Raw genomic sequence first — 12,680 nt, 5'->3', positions numbered from 1 at the left:
ACCTTTAATAACAGTAAGAATTTGGCAAGATTCTGCAGGATTATGATTATTGCAGCCTTTCACGTAAAATTCCGTGAACTAAAGAGCCCTATAAAATGAAATCACTGATTTGAGACTGCTACAGAAACATACATCAACACTTAACATCAGAAAATCTAAACATCATCTTTAAAAAAAGATTTAACTGAAGAAAATAAATGAGATTTTTACTTCAGCAACCCTGTGATTACACTGGATTGAGGTTGTTTGATTTATGCATGGATGTACTGAGTGTGTTTTCCTCCCCTATTTAGAGTGCGGTAATGCAGAAATGACTGAAGTGGTGAGCAGATTACGAGAATGGATCACAGTTCTTCATGAGAGCGGCAATACTAACAAGAAATACAAGTTCCAGAAGCCAGAGAAGAGTGAGTACACACAACACACATCTAAACTGCTCCTAGTACTGCTAACTATGGACATGTATTTAGTTTTATTTACTTCTCATAAAAAGTAAACAAGTTAGTGGAGTCATTATACAAGTAACTAATTACCAGGAAATTTAAATAGTTAAAAATTAATTAAACCATTTTGTACCAAATTAAATATGTTAAATAGAACAAATTATTATTATTGAACATTGTAGACTATTCTATATTAATTAATGTTGCAGTGGGACAATATGAGAGGTCCACCTATGAAATAATAACAAGTAAAAGTACTATCACTTTTAATATTTATTGCACAGTCCACAACTGGCCAACAAATATATCTAAAAATCAGTTATGCTTTATGCCAGTTATTTATTGCTATTATTATTATTATATTATTATTATTTTTATTATTATTATTATATAACGATACTAGTGCTGTAAGAGGACAAACGGTCATTTGTTTCATATCTCATTACTTAAAACAATAACTCCTTTAGTAATGCTGTTTATTTATAATCCGTTATTCCCATTACTGCTGCTGTAAATTAACAATAATACCAATGAAATAAATGTAACTTAAATTCTTTCTGAACTGTGTCTGTATTTCTGTGCAGAGGTGGACATGAGTAAAGTGCCGCTCTGCAAGGACTCTTTGGGCTGGATGTTTTCCAGACTGGACACAAACTTTGACCTTCAACTCGACCAATCCGAGTTGACCAGCCTGAACTCAGAAAAGAGCGATGAGTGCACTAAAGCCTTCCTCAGGTCATGTGACCCAAACAGAGACAGGCTCGTCTCCAGCCAGGAGTGGTGCTCTTGCTTTCAGAGATATCAAGGTAAACACTTTTCAAGAATACATTTGAGCCAGAACGTGCATTCTCAGAAATGTGAAACCTTCACAAGTACACTGCCTAATAGGACTAAACACTTTAAAGTTACAGATCAAGTTACGTAAGCCATAATAAATCCTGACAGGAAGATCAGGACCTTGACACAAAGGAGACGTGAAAGAACAAACAGGGCTTAAATATAGTTGAGCGGCCATTATTAAATTGTTCACCAGCCAATGCTATATTGAAGAATGAATAACATAATTAATGAATGCCATGACCAGCATGATCTGCAGTTGAAGGCTACACAGAGCACGAGTCAAGTGACATTAAGCGAGTGGCGCAGGTAGTCGAAAACATTTGGATATGTTTGTAGAAAAGGCCTTTTGTACAATGCACTGATATTGTTAATAGGGATGCAATGATTAGCCGATTTTACTATTAACCGCGTTTTAATTCATTACGGTTAATTATTCGTAAAAGCTTCTCAACGCTGCGTTTCTGTTGCATGGAACAAAACTGCTGCAACTAAACAAAGTTATGCCAACTGTATGCTAGTTTAAAGTTCTGAGATTATACCGAGGCTAATACGCACGCACAATGGATTAACTATAGCAACAGGCTGTTTACACATTGCTACTTTTTCGCACGCAAGTTCATTATTTTCAATGGAGATGTGCACATATTGGGAGCGGTGCATGCAGCTTGCAAGCGGACCTCCAGGCGCACACAGTAGAAATGATCTCACGCTGTAGGGGTGAGAGTTGTGCGTGGCTTTCAGTGCAATGTAAACAAAAGATATGTTATTCAAATGATTATGCATGAATGAACGCAGATAATAACAACAGTTCATTTAAATTCTTAGCTAATATATAGCTTAAATTAACATTAGACAAATAAAAATAATTCTTATTTTTATTTATTTAACATTGTTCTGTCATTTATTTTCATTGTAAAATTATCACTCATGTTTAAATCAAAAACTTTTTCATTTATTTTTAAGTCCAACGAGAGAAATGGACTATTGTTTGTTCTTCATATATATTTTGTGCTGTACTTGGTTACTGAGCAGCAATAAACAACACTTTAAAATATAAGCAATTTTGTTGTGTTTTTCTAAACTAGTAGTGTTTTGAATTTAATAAAAGCATAATAATGGTGATAACTGTGAAACCATGATTATTCTTCAGACTATAATCCCACAACCAAAATCTATAATTGTTGCATCCCTAATTGTTATACAGTTCAAAACATAACATACGAATGTGTCTGAATGTAAAAGAAGCCTACTTAAGCAAGCCCTACTTAAGTATTGAACATGACATGTTCAATACTTACTTTCCCCGCTGTATATTCATTTATACACTACATATATTTACAGTATCCATGTACTACATGATGTTTTAGATATTTACGTTTAAATGTTAAAATTGTAGTATTAGCAAATGCAATTTTATTTTATGTTGTTCAACCAGCATAGGTTGTGATGCTCATTAAGCTCATCATAGCGTTTATTCTCCTCTTTGCATTGTGGGATAATGCAGTTCAAATGTCTCTAATGGTGAAATAATGGCGATGGTTTCTTTCTCACTGCTGATCTGAAATCAATGTGTTTCAGAGGCTCCCTGTCAATCAGAGATCACCATCATCCACAAACAGCAGGCTGGCAAGAAGCTACTGGGTGAGTCTTGTCTCTTGTGTATTTACATATGGACTTTTCTGGTACATGTTTGAAATGCAAGATCATGTATAGTGACAAATTGTTATACAGGCTTCTTGTATTTGGCCATTTTGAGATATTCAGAATTGGTGTATGATAAAACAGAATTTATTTTACAATATCAAGGGAAATTTCAAATGAGTAGAAGCAAAAATTGAAGAATTTATATACAGTAGGTGTAAATATATACAGTTAAATAAAAAAATCTTATATATATATTTATATATTTGCCAAGTAATATTTAACAGAGCAGGGACATTCTTCACAGCATTTTCTATTATTTTTTTCTTCTGGATAAGTTCTGTTTGTTTTGTTGAAATAAAAGCATTTATTTGCATAATTGGAGAAAGAAGCCGCAAAATAAAACTTTGGAAATGTGCTTTGATTTGGAAACAAGCCGTCCACAAGTCGGAGCGATGGGGTTTCTCACCATCAGAGCGTGTTACGGCACCACTCATAAACATAACAAATAGGCTATAGTTTTGTTGATTTAGTGCACAACCAACAAATCAACCTTTTTTCATTTGTAAAATTACAGTTTTAATAGTTCTTATAGAAAAAATCTATTTTTAAAATAGCCTACATAATCTACCAATCAAACAAATCCAAAGATTTTCTTGATATTTGCATAATGATAATCCGCACGAAACTGAAGCTTCATTTTATAGCTTATAAAACATGTATGCAAACTAATGCGATATCATATATAAACAACAAAATTCTTATATGCTACAGTAGCCTATACTTTACAAAAAGTCAACATATGAGCCTTGTCATTGTCTTTCATTACGCGCAGCGGGCGCACATGAACCACGAGTGAGATGGAGAAAATGAAAGCACACAAGCTCTGAGGTAAAATCAGATGCTCAAGACATAATCTTTAAAGTAATGACTTCTATTAAAAACGGTGACAGAGGTTTGTCATATAAGAATTTCAATTGAGCATTAATTAAATTCATATTTTTCGTGGAGAGATCAATTTTAGGTAGCCTGCTATTTTTATTTGATGGAAGAAAAAAGTTTTGTTTGACGTTTTGTAATCTACATTTGTAATTTAAGTTAAAAATATCTAGGGCAAGACTGTTTATTTTATTACTTTAGTTTGTTCTGTTTTTTATGCTATTGGAAACACTACAGGTGCGTGAAGATGTTCTGTTGTTAATATGTTCTGTATGCTGCTGTTCGCGTGTTAAAATAAATCAGTATTTTAAAATGCAATATTTAATATGTCAGACAAAATAGACACGTCAATTCATTTTTAAAAAATTAAATATTAATTTAATATTAATCTGACCAGTTAACAATTAATATTCGGTTAACGAGCGGTAGTTGTCGGTTGGCAAGATAATCGAAATGAGCATCCCTATCTTTAACTGTATATACATTTTTTATAATGATAAAAACATGGAAAATCCCAGGGGCAAGAGTGGCACAATTAAAAAAAAGACCAAAACCAAATCTAACTCGCACTTTAAACCACAAACTTATCTAACAAACAGAAAAGAAGTCAGAGAATAAAAGCTCTTCCAAAATTCACCAGTTCAACTTGTCCAACACAAATAGCAAATCTCTTTCTTCCCCCACAGCATGTTGAAACAGAAAGCAGTGGCGTTCAAAATCATCTCAATGTCATCACAACCTGAACACTGTAACAGTCAAACAGCAGAGAGAAGCCGACATTAATTCTATTACAACTAGAAATCACTCAAAGTTTCTTCCCTTTTTCTCTCTGAAGGTCGCGTGTTTAATTTGAGCAGGGGAATGAGATGAGGGGAAATTGGACATGAAAAGTAGGATATTTTTAACTGCCGTTTCTCCCCTGAGTGGAACGCACAGTGACGGCTCTATGGCTTCTGGCACTGAATTATAAAAAGACAAAAAAAGAGAGAAAGACAAAAAAAAACTCAACTGTGGTGATTCAGTAACAGGAAGCTGTGAAGTTGAAACGTAGTGAATGTGCACAGGAGACTTTCAGAGGTGACAGTTACGCTCTCTGACATTGAATATATCATCTCTCTGTGGCTGTGAATAATACTGTGCGTGATGTGATGTTTCTAGACATTAGGACTGATGCTAATGTGTGTGTTCTGGTTGTGTAGGTCCGTACGTCCCCTCCTGTGATGAGGATGGTTTCTATCGGCCTCAGCAGTGTCATGGCAGCAGTGGTCAGTGCTGGTGTGTTGACCGCTATGGAAATGAGCTTGCAGGGTCTCATGCTCATGGACCTGCTGACTGCGGTAAGAGAGAAATCTTCATGCATCTTCTGAGTAAATAGTAATATTGTTCAGTTCTGAGTTGATGTAATAACTGATGATTTCACATAAAAAATGTGTTGTTTTTAACATATGCCAGCTTACATTATGGGCCCTATCATACACCCGGCGCAATAAGGCGCAAGATGTGTATGGCACGAATTGTTGCTATTTTCAGACCAGCGCAACCCTAAATTTCATGTTTTGCACCACGTTGTTTAAATAGCAAATCTATTTGCGCCACTTTGTGAACCAATGGGTGTGCCGGTCTAAAAAGGAGGTGTGTTAAGGCGCATTGTTGGTGCATTGCTATTTTGAGGAACTGACATAGACTGCGCCACTGACCAACTAAAAGCAGGTCTAAAGTCCAGTGCAGAGCGTGTTAGTTATGAACCTATGCAGGTCTAAACACTTACACATTGTTTAATACACACAGGATGTACAGCAATACACAAATATCTTTACATATGAAAAAAATTTAAAGGAATAAAATGTTACAAAAATTATTATTTCCTACATAAATAAAAAAGGCTGCTTCCATGCCTCATCTCGGAGGGCTTTTTCAGTTTATTCATGGCAATTTGCATTTGTATAATGTTATTATTATTAGTATTATTATTTATTATATGCATATTTATATTTGCTTTAATAAAAACAAGTTTAGATTTATCCATCTGTTGGCGCCTAGAACAGTAAAACAGAGCTTTAGGAGTATAACAATAATTTTGGCCAAAACAAATAAAATGGCATTTTGAGAGAGTAAAAGCATTCACTGTGTGAAGAAGCAGAATCTGATCAGAATGACCTCATAATTCTAGTTATGAAAGCGAATCATAATCTTTCATGTTTTATTTTTATATCAGCTATTATAAATGAGCAGTATCACATGAGTATCAATAGAATATGTCTTTATATCAGTATGCTGTAAATCACAGGCTGTGTGCTGTAGGTCAGTGGTCCCCAAGGTACTCTGGGTCGCTTGGTGAATTCCAAAAATCAAATAAATGTAATTAAACTATTAGAGTTTCGGCGACACGGTGGCTCAGTGGTTAGCACTGTCATCTCACAGTAAGAAGGTCGCTTGTTCGAGTCCCGGCTGGGTCAGTTAGCATTTCTGTGTGGAGATTGCATGTTCTCCCCATGTTCACGTGGGTTTCCTCCGGTAGCTTTGGTTCCCCTCACAGTTCAAAGACATGCGCTATAGGTGAATTGAGTAAACTAAATTGGCAGTAGTCTAGGAGTATGTGCATATGAGAGCGTATGGGGGTTTCCCACTACTGGATTTGTTGGCGGTTCATTCCGCTGTGGCAACTCCTGATGAATAAAGGGACTAAGCTGAAGAAAAATTAATGAATGAGTTACATTTAATAAAAAACAAGCAAATAAAAAAGAATCAGTCCATCCGTTTTTTTTTTTGTGTTTGTTTGTTTGTTTTTTGCACAGCAATAGCGAAAGTTGTAGCATTTCAATGTTACAGCACCAGGCTAAACTTTCTGATGTCTTTTTGGCACTCACGTACATAAACATTAAAAGTACCTGCACTGACTGATTAACTAACAAATTAACAAAATACAAAACTTTTTATGGTTGAGGTCGATCACATGAGAAATAGATCATCACGTATAGTCAGAAAAGTGGCTAATGTACAATTTTTAATAGGATCCTTGCCCTCAAACCCCTACCTTTAAATCTATGCCTCATTGGGGGATGATCATGCTAAAATATCCAAATGAAATCGTAGGAATTAATACGAATTAACCTAAATCAAAAACTTACGAATTGCCATGATATTGTGTTAGAATGTTGGATTTTTTAGTTGTCAATATGCTCATGTTTATATATAGGCATATTGGTGTGTGTGTTCACAATGTTTGTATATTTAAAACCACCTCAGAGAATATTGGGGGTCACGAGTCACTGGCATTGTTATTTTGGGGGTTAAGAGGTGAAAAATTTGGGAATTCGCAGTGCTACGAGAGTAATGTTGCGTTTATATAACAGTACGACAGAACGGGTGTGTAAATAAAAAGAATCACAGAGTAAAAAAATCATTTTATGTGTCAGTGGCAATAGCAATGGGCAATGTGAAGACTTTCAGCCCAACCACGTCCCTAGTTCGAATCCTGGCTTGGACCTTTCCCAGTTCTTCATTCATTCATTCATTTTTCATCGGCTTAGTCCCATTTTTCATCAGGGGTTGCCACAGCGGAATGAACCACCAACTTATCCAGCATATGTTTTACACAGCAGATGCCCTTCCAGCTGCAACCCAGTACTGGGAAACACCCTATACAAACTTATTCACAGACATACACTACAGCCAATTTAGCTTATTCAATTCACCTACAGCGCATGTCTTTGGACTGTGGGGGAAACACACTTGAACACGGTGAGTACAGAAATGCTAACTGACCCAGCCGGGACTCGAACCAGCTACCTTCTTGCTGTGAGGTGACAGTGCTAACTACTGAGCCACCATGTCGCCCCCTTTCCCAGTCCTTAATTAGACAACTGAACTAATATAGTGTCATATTCATTTATCCATGACAGGCCTAAGCCAAGGTACCAACAAAAAAAGAGAAAGGAAAAGGGAAAGGAAAGGAAAAGGAAGATAAGAAGGAGAAACGATTAGAGCCAGCATTGCAATAAGTCTGTAGCCATCACAAACTGTCAAATAGCTTTACCAAGCAGAGTGACTCTAGCTGAGCTGTAATATATACAAAACAGCATTGGCTATTGTGTTGAAATTACTTCTACACTCTGAATAATGCTGCATGTTTCAAGGCACTTCAGGGGCCCTATAATTATCCAGTGGCAAATTAGTCAGGCTTTGAAATCACAGCTGTCGCACTCCATTAAAAAAAAGTCAGCTAACACGAATAGATCTCAGTTAATCTGGAATTTATAATGCATACAAGTGTTCTGACCATCACACTATGGCAATATTTGTGAAAACTGCAGATGATTAGTTTTTGTGTTCAATAACAGTTAAGTATGAAATGCAAAATAATTGAATTATGGGCTTTCAAAACCTGAAACTTGCTTTAAAGGAGCACTTAAGGGGATAGTTCACCCAAAAGTGAAAATTACTTGTTTAACGTATAGATATTTTGAAGAAATCTGGTAACCTGTAATTCTTGACTTACATTCTATTTGTTCTATGGGTGACACGGTGGCTCAGTGGTGAATTGAATAAACTAAAATGGCTGTAGTTTATGTGTTTGAATGTGAGAGTGTATGGGTGTTTCGCAGTACTGGGTTTCAGCTGGAAGGGCATCCGCTGTGTAAAGCATATGCTAGATAAGTTGGTGGTTCATTTCATTGTGGCAACCCCTGTTGAATAAAAGGGACTAAGCCAAAGAATGAATAAATGAATGTATTTGTTCTTCTTACTATGGAAGTCAATGGTTACAGGTTTTTAGATTTAAATAATGAGTACAGCTTCATTTTGGGTTGAACTATCCCTTTAACCCTGAGTTATTGTCATTCTAAACACCAGTTTCAACCCAGGTGAAGGAAAGTTTCAAACATATAATTTAGAAATATAGTTAGCAGCACTTTTAACCCTGGAAAACATGGCAAGTATGATTTTATCATGTTAACCCTGCATTTCGGTACCAACTGTGTGCAGTGTAAAACAATGCTGGGTTACAAAGTTACTGCTGGATGCTTAGCAACCAACAGATAATCATGTGCCTAATACTTATTTATTTTATTTACACAATTGTAAAAATGAATAAAACAAAACAGACAAGTCCCAATTGGAAACTCCTGAGTTTAGGACTGTACCAAGGTTATTATAGTTTTGCATTTTTAAATTAGTTTTCGTTTCGATACTATTTTTAAAAGTCTGTTGTTTTAATCAGTTTCATTTAATGGTTTTCGTTAGCTTTAGTTTGGATTTTATTTTGAGAACACATATCTATCTATCATATCTATCTATCATATATATATATTATATATATATATATATATATATATATATATATATATATATATATATATATATATATATATATACTACAGTTGAAGTCATAATTCTTAGCCCCCCTGAAATATTAGCCCGCTGTTTATTTTTCCCCTCAATTTTTGTTTAACAGAGAGAAGATTTTTTCAACACATTTCTAAACATAATAATTTTAATAACTCATTTCTAATAACTGATTTATTTTATATTTGCCATGATGACAGTAAATAATATTTGACTAGATATTTTTCAAGACGCTTGTATACAGCTTAAAATGACATTTAAAGGCTTAACTAGGTTAATTAGGTTGACTAGGCAGATTAGGGTAATTAGGCAAGTTATTGTATATCGATGGTTTGTTCTGTAAACAATGGAAAAAAATAGCTTGTTTTTAATTTTTAATGTTAAAAATTAATGTTTTTTTTATTATTAAAAAACGCTTTTATTCAAGCTGAAATAAAACAAATAAGACTTTCTACAGAAGAAAACATTTTGGGAAATATAAAAAAAATAAATAAAATTCAAAGGGGGGCTAATAATTCTGACTTCAACTGTGTGTGTGTATATATATATATATATATATATATATATATATATATATATATATATATATATATATATATATATATATATATATATATATATATATATATATATAAGCGTTGATGCTGAAGCCCTGTGTGAATGCACAGTAAGAGGGGCGTGGTTACCAATATTTTGGCTGAAGCCATCAAACTGACCACCACTCCAAACCCAGAAGCAAATGGTCAGACTTTGATTGAAGATTACCAAAATAAATATTTTGTTTTCAGTGGATTAACTTCCACCGATTAGCAGTGGCGTCCCCAGAAAACTTTCTTAGGGGTGGCCAGAAAAGGCCACACCAAATCTTTGGGTGGCACACAAAGAAAATAATGAATTCAATGTAATGTTATATTTTTTTGTTTCTGGTAAATGAAATAATGTGGTTATAATTCATTTAATGAATTACTCTTTAAATATCATATTATTCTATGAAATTATCAAGGGATTAAAAGAGAACGTTCTGTAGAAAAGCAAAGGCATTAAACAATGCAAACCAACATTTTTTTGGGAAGTTGGGATTGGGAAGTGGGGGGGCAGTCAATCAGCTATGTCAGCTACTGTATATCAGTGGCACCAAGCAATTCACAATAATTTAGTGGCTGCGTTTTATTTATTTATTTATTGAAATATTGTGAATTTACAAAATTACACTGAAATAAATAATATCAACAGCAAAATCATATTGGGGTGGCCACAGGGGTGGGGTGGCCCTTGGGTGCGCCCCTGCCGATTAGTTGTTCGCCTATAGAATAACAATGTGAGCTAGTAAAATAAACATTGTAAATATTGATTCACATGGACTTTAAATACATCCCTACTGAATAGATTTTTTTCTGAAAGAAATACAGCTACTATTACTACTACTAATAATAACGAATATAAATGAAATTAATAAGCTATTGTTGTTCTTTCAGTGGTGGAGTCTTCTGGAGATTTTGGCAGCGGTGACTCTCTGCTCTCAGATGACGAGGACGGCGATGTTGTAAATGATGAAGAGGAAATGGGAGACGACGATGATGAATATGACCAAGTTGATGATGAATACGGCTACCTGTCATAATCCGCTTTCTGTTGTTTTTTTATTATTATTTGAAAACATTTGAAAAGAAGGAACCAAATAAATAAAAAATAAAACAGACTTTCATTTTGGTCTTAAAGCACGTTTCTAGGTGACCTCAACAGAGTGCAGTACTAACATTACTAAAGTGTTCATCGCCCCCGTGCTGTAGAACATTTGTACAAAATTAATACCAAGCCTCGATAACCACATTTAATTTGTATTCCATCTCTTATATTCATCCAAAGTGAATAAGTGTATCGACAGACCTAGAAGTTCAGGAATTCATAAGTGGATTTTGATGAGAGATTCATTTAAATGTTTGCACTTATAAACATGCACACACAAATGACATGCCTAAACACAAATGAAGGAATAATTCCATGAGCAACCGTGACTCTATGAGATTTTACAGTCATGCCGTGAGGGATTAACGTCAATGTTTTGATTCATCGTAATAGTATAACCTATTGATTTATCATATATATTTTTTGTCCATCAGCAGAGCGAATACTTCTACATTTTGAGAATTCATCAAAAAATGTTCAGTATTTAAATGTAAACGTGAACATTCTAGAGGAAAATCTTGTTTGAAATGGCTAAGATGTGACCTGCAGTGACCACATGTCAGATACACAATTAAATACAGTAGATGTGACTGCAGTCTTGTTATGAGAGGACCGAGTCATGCTATTTACAGACACGCACACACATACACTTATCTTGTAGACACATTGGCAGTCCTTGGGCATGAGGTGCCTTTGACACAGCATGAAGGAGAAAACAGGTCTGGTGGGATAAGAAGGAAAGAGATATTTAGTGTTAGAATGTAGAATTCGACTGCCATAAGAATATACAAGAAAAAAAGGAGAGAGAGAGAGATTTTTTTTGCATCATGTTCTCTGTTGTTTTGGTCTATAGGAGAATGTGGACTTGATTAGTTAGTTTGCATATGTTACTGTAGACGACAAATCATACGATAGATGCTGCTGCTGTCACTTCTCCTCGTTCCCTCTCAGAGCTTTTGCATTTTTGTCAGATTTGTTTTCATAATGTGCATATGAAAATATACGTTTTCTTCTATGGATATTGTGGTGTTTTCTGAAAAAAAAGACAAAAAAAGAAATGGTCGAACAAGTTTATGATAATCATTTATGGAGGTCGAGGAACCACCTTTATCAGTGTTGTCCAGCTGTTGTCATAGAGATAACACTTTTCTTTTGTTGGTTTGTTTGTTTTTTACAGTATCCATATTATTTGCTCAAATAAAGTTACACAGACCAAAAAGTTTTTTTGTTCTCTGTTTCTTTGTGTGTTTGTCCTGGTAACACATGCATTATGGCAAAATGTCAGTAATGCAACAGAAACCAAACTGTTAAACATATACTTTTGGAATGCCCCATTTTTAATGTTATCAGACAGCAATTATTATCTTGAGACACTTTGAAGGTGCATTATGTAAGTTTGACACCCAGTGGTTGAACTTGGTATTGCATTCCTGGATCAAAACAAACGCAAGTGCAGGTAGCCAGATTGAGAACCAAGGAGTCTGATGTCTGATGATCTAGCCTAAAGGCTGATTTAAATCGTGTTCTAAATAAAAGCAGCGGCAAGCGATATATTGTCCATATTAAAAGGAGTTTTTGTCCTAACAAACACATCAAATTGGTATATTAGAAATGGCTTTTATTTTTTGCAGCTGAACAGAAAACTATGACAATGATTCAATTCAATTCACCTTTATTTGTATAGCACTTTTACAATGTAGATTGTGTCAAAGCAGCTTCACATAGAAGATCATAGTAAATGGAAACAGTGTATTTCAGTTTACAGAGTTTAAGTTCAGTTCAGTTTAG

The 12,680-nt window shown here is 34.7% G+C and overlaps 1 protein-coding gene across 1 annotated transcript in view; it reads left to right on the top strand.

Moving 5' to 3' along the window:
* Positions 1–12,111, top strand: part of spock3 (SPARC (osteonectin), cwcv and kazal like domains proteoglycan 3) — a 72,627-nt gene extending 60,516 nt beyond the window's left edge. Inside the window, exons 7-11 of the mRNA XM_056460366.1 lie at positions 294–407; positions 1,028–1,249; positions 2,862–2,924; positions 5,063–5,200; positions 10,682–12,111. Coding sequence (XP_056316341.1) covers positions 294–407; positions 1,028–1,249; positions 2,862–2,924; positions 5,063–5,200; positions 10,682–10,827 — 683 coding nt within the window. The 3' untranslated portion in view covers positions 10,828–12,111. The remainder of the gene's footprint in view (positions 1–293; positions 408–1,027; positions 1,250–2,861; positions 2,925–5,062; positions 5,201–10,681) is intronic.
* The last annotated feature ends 569 nt before the right edge of the window (positions 12,112–12,680 follow it).

The sequence above is a fragment of the Danio aesculapii genome, chromosome 1 (assembly GCF_903798145.1).
Source record: "Danio aesculapii chromosome 1, fDanAes4.1, whole genome shotgun sequence".
Taxonomy (NCBI): domain Eukaryota; kingdom Metazoa; phylum Chordata; class Actinopteri; order Cypriniformes; family Danionidae; genus Danio; species Danio aesculapii.
Note: the sequence above shows the minus strand (reverse complement) of the source record. Positions and strands in the feature narration are given on the sequence as shown.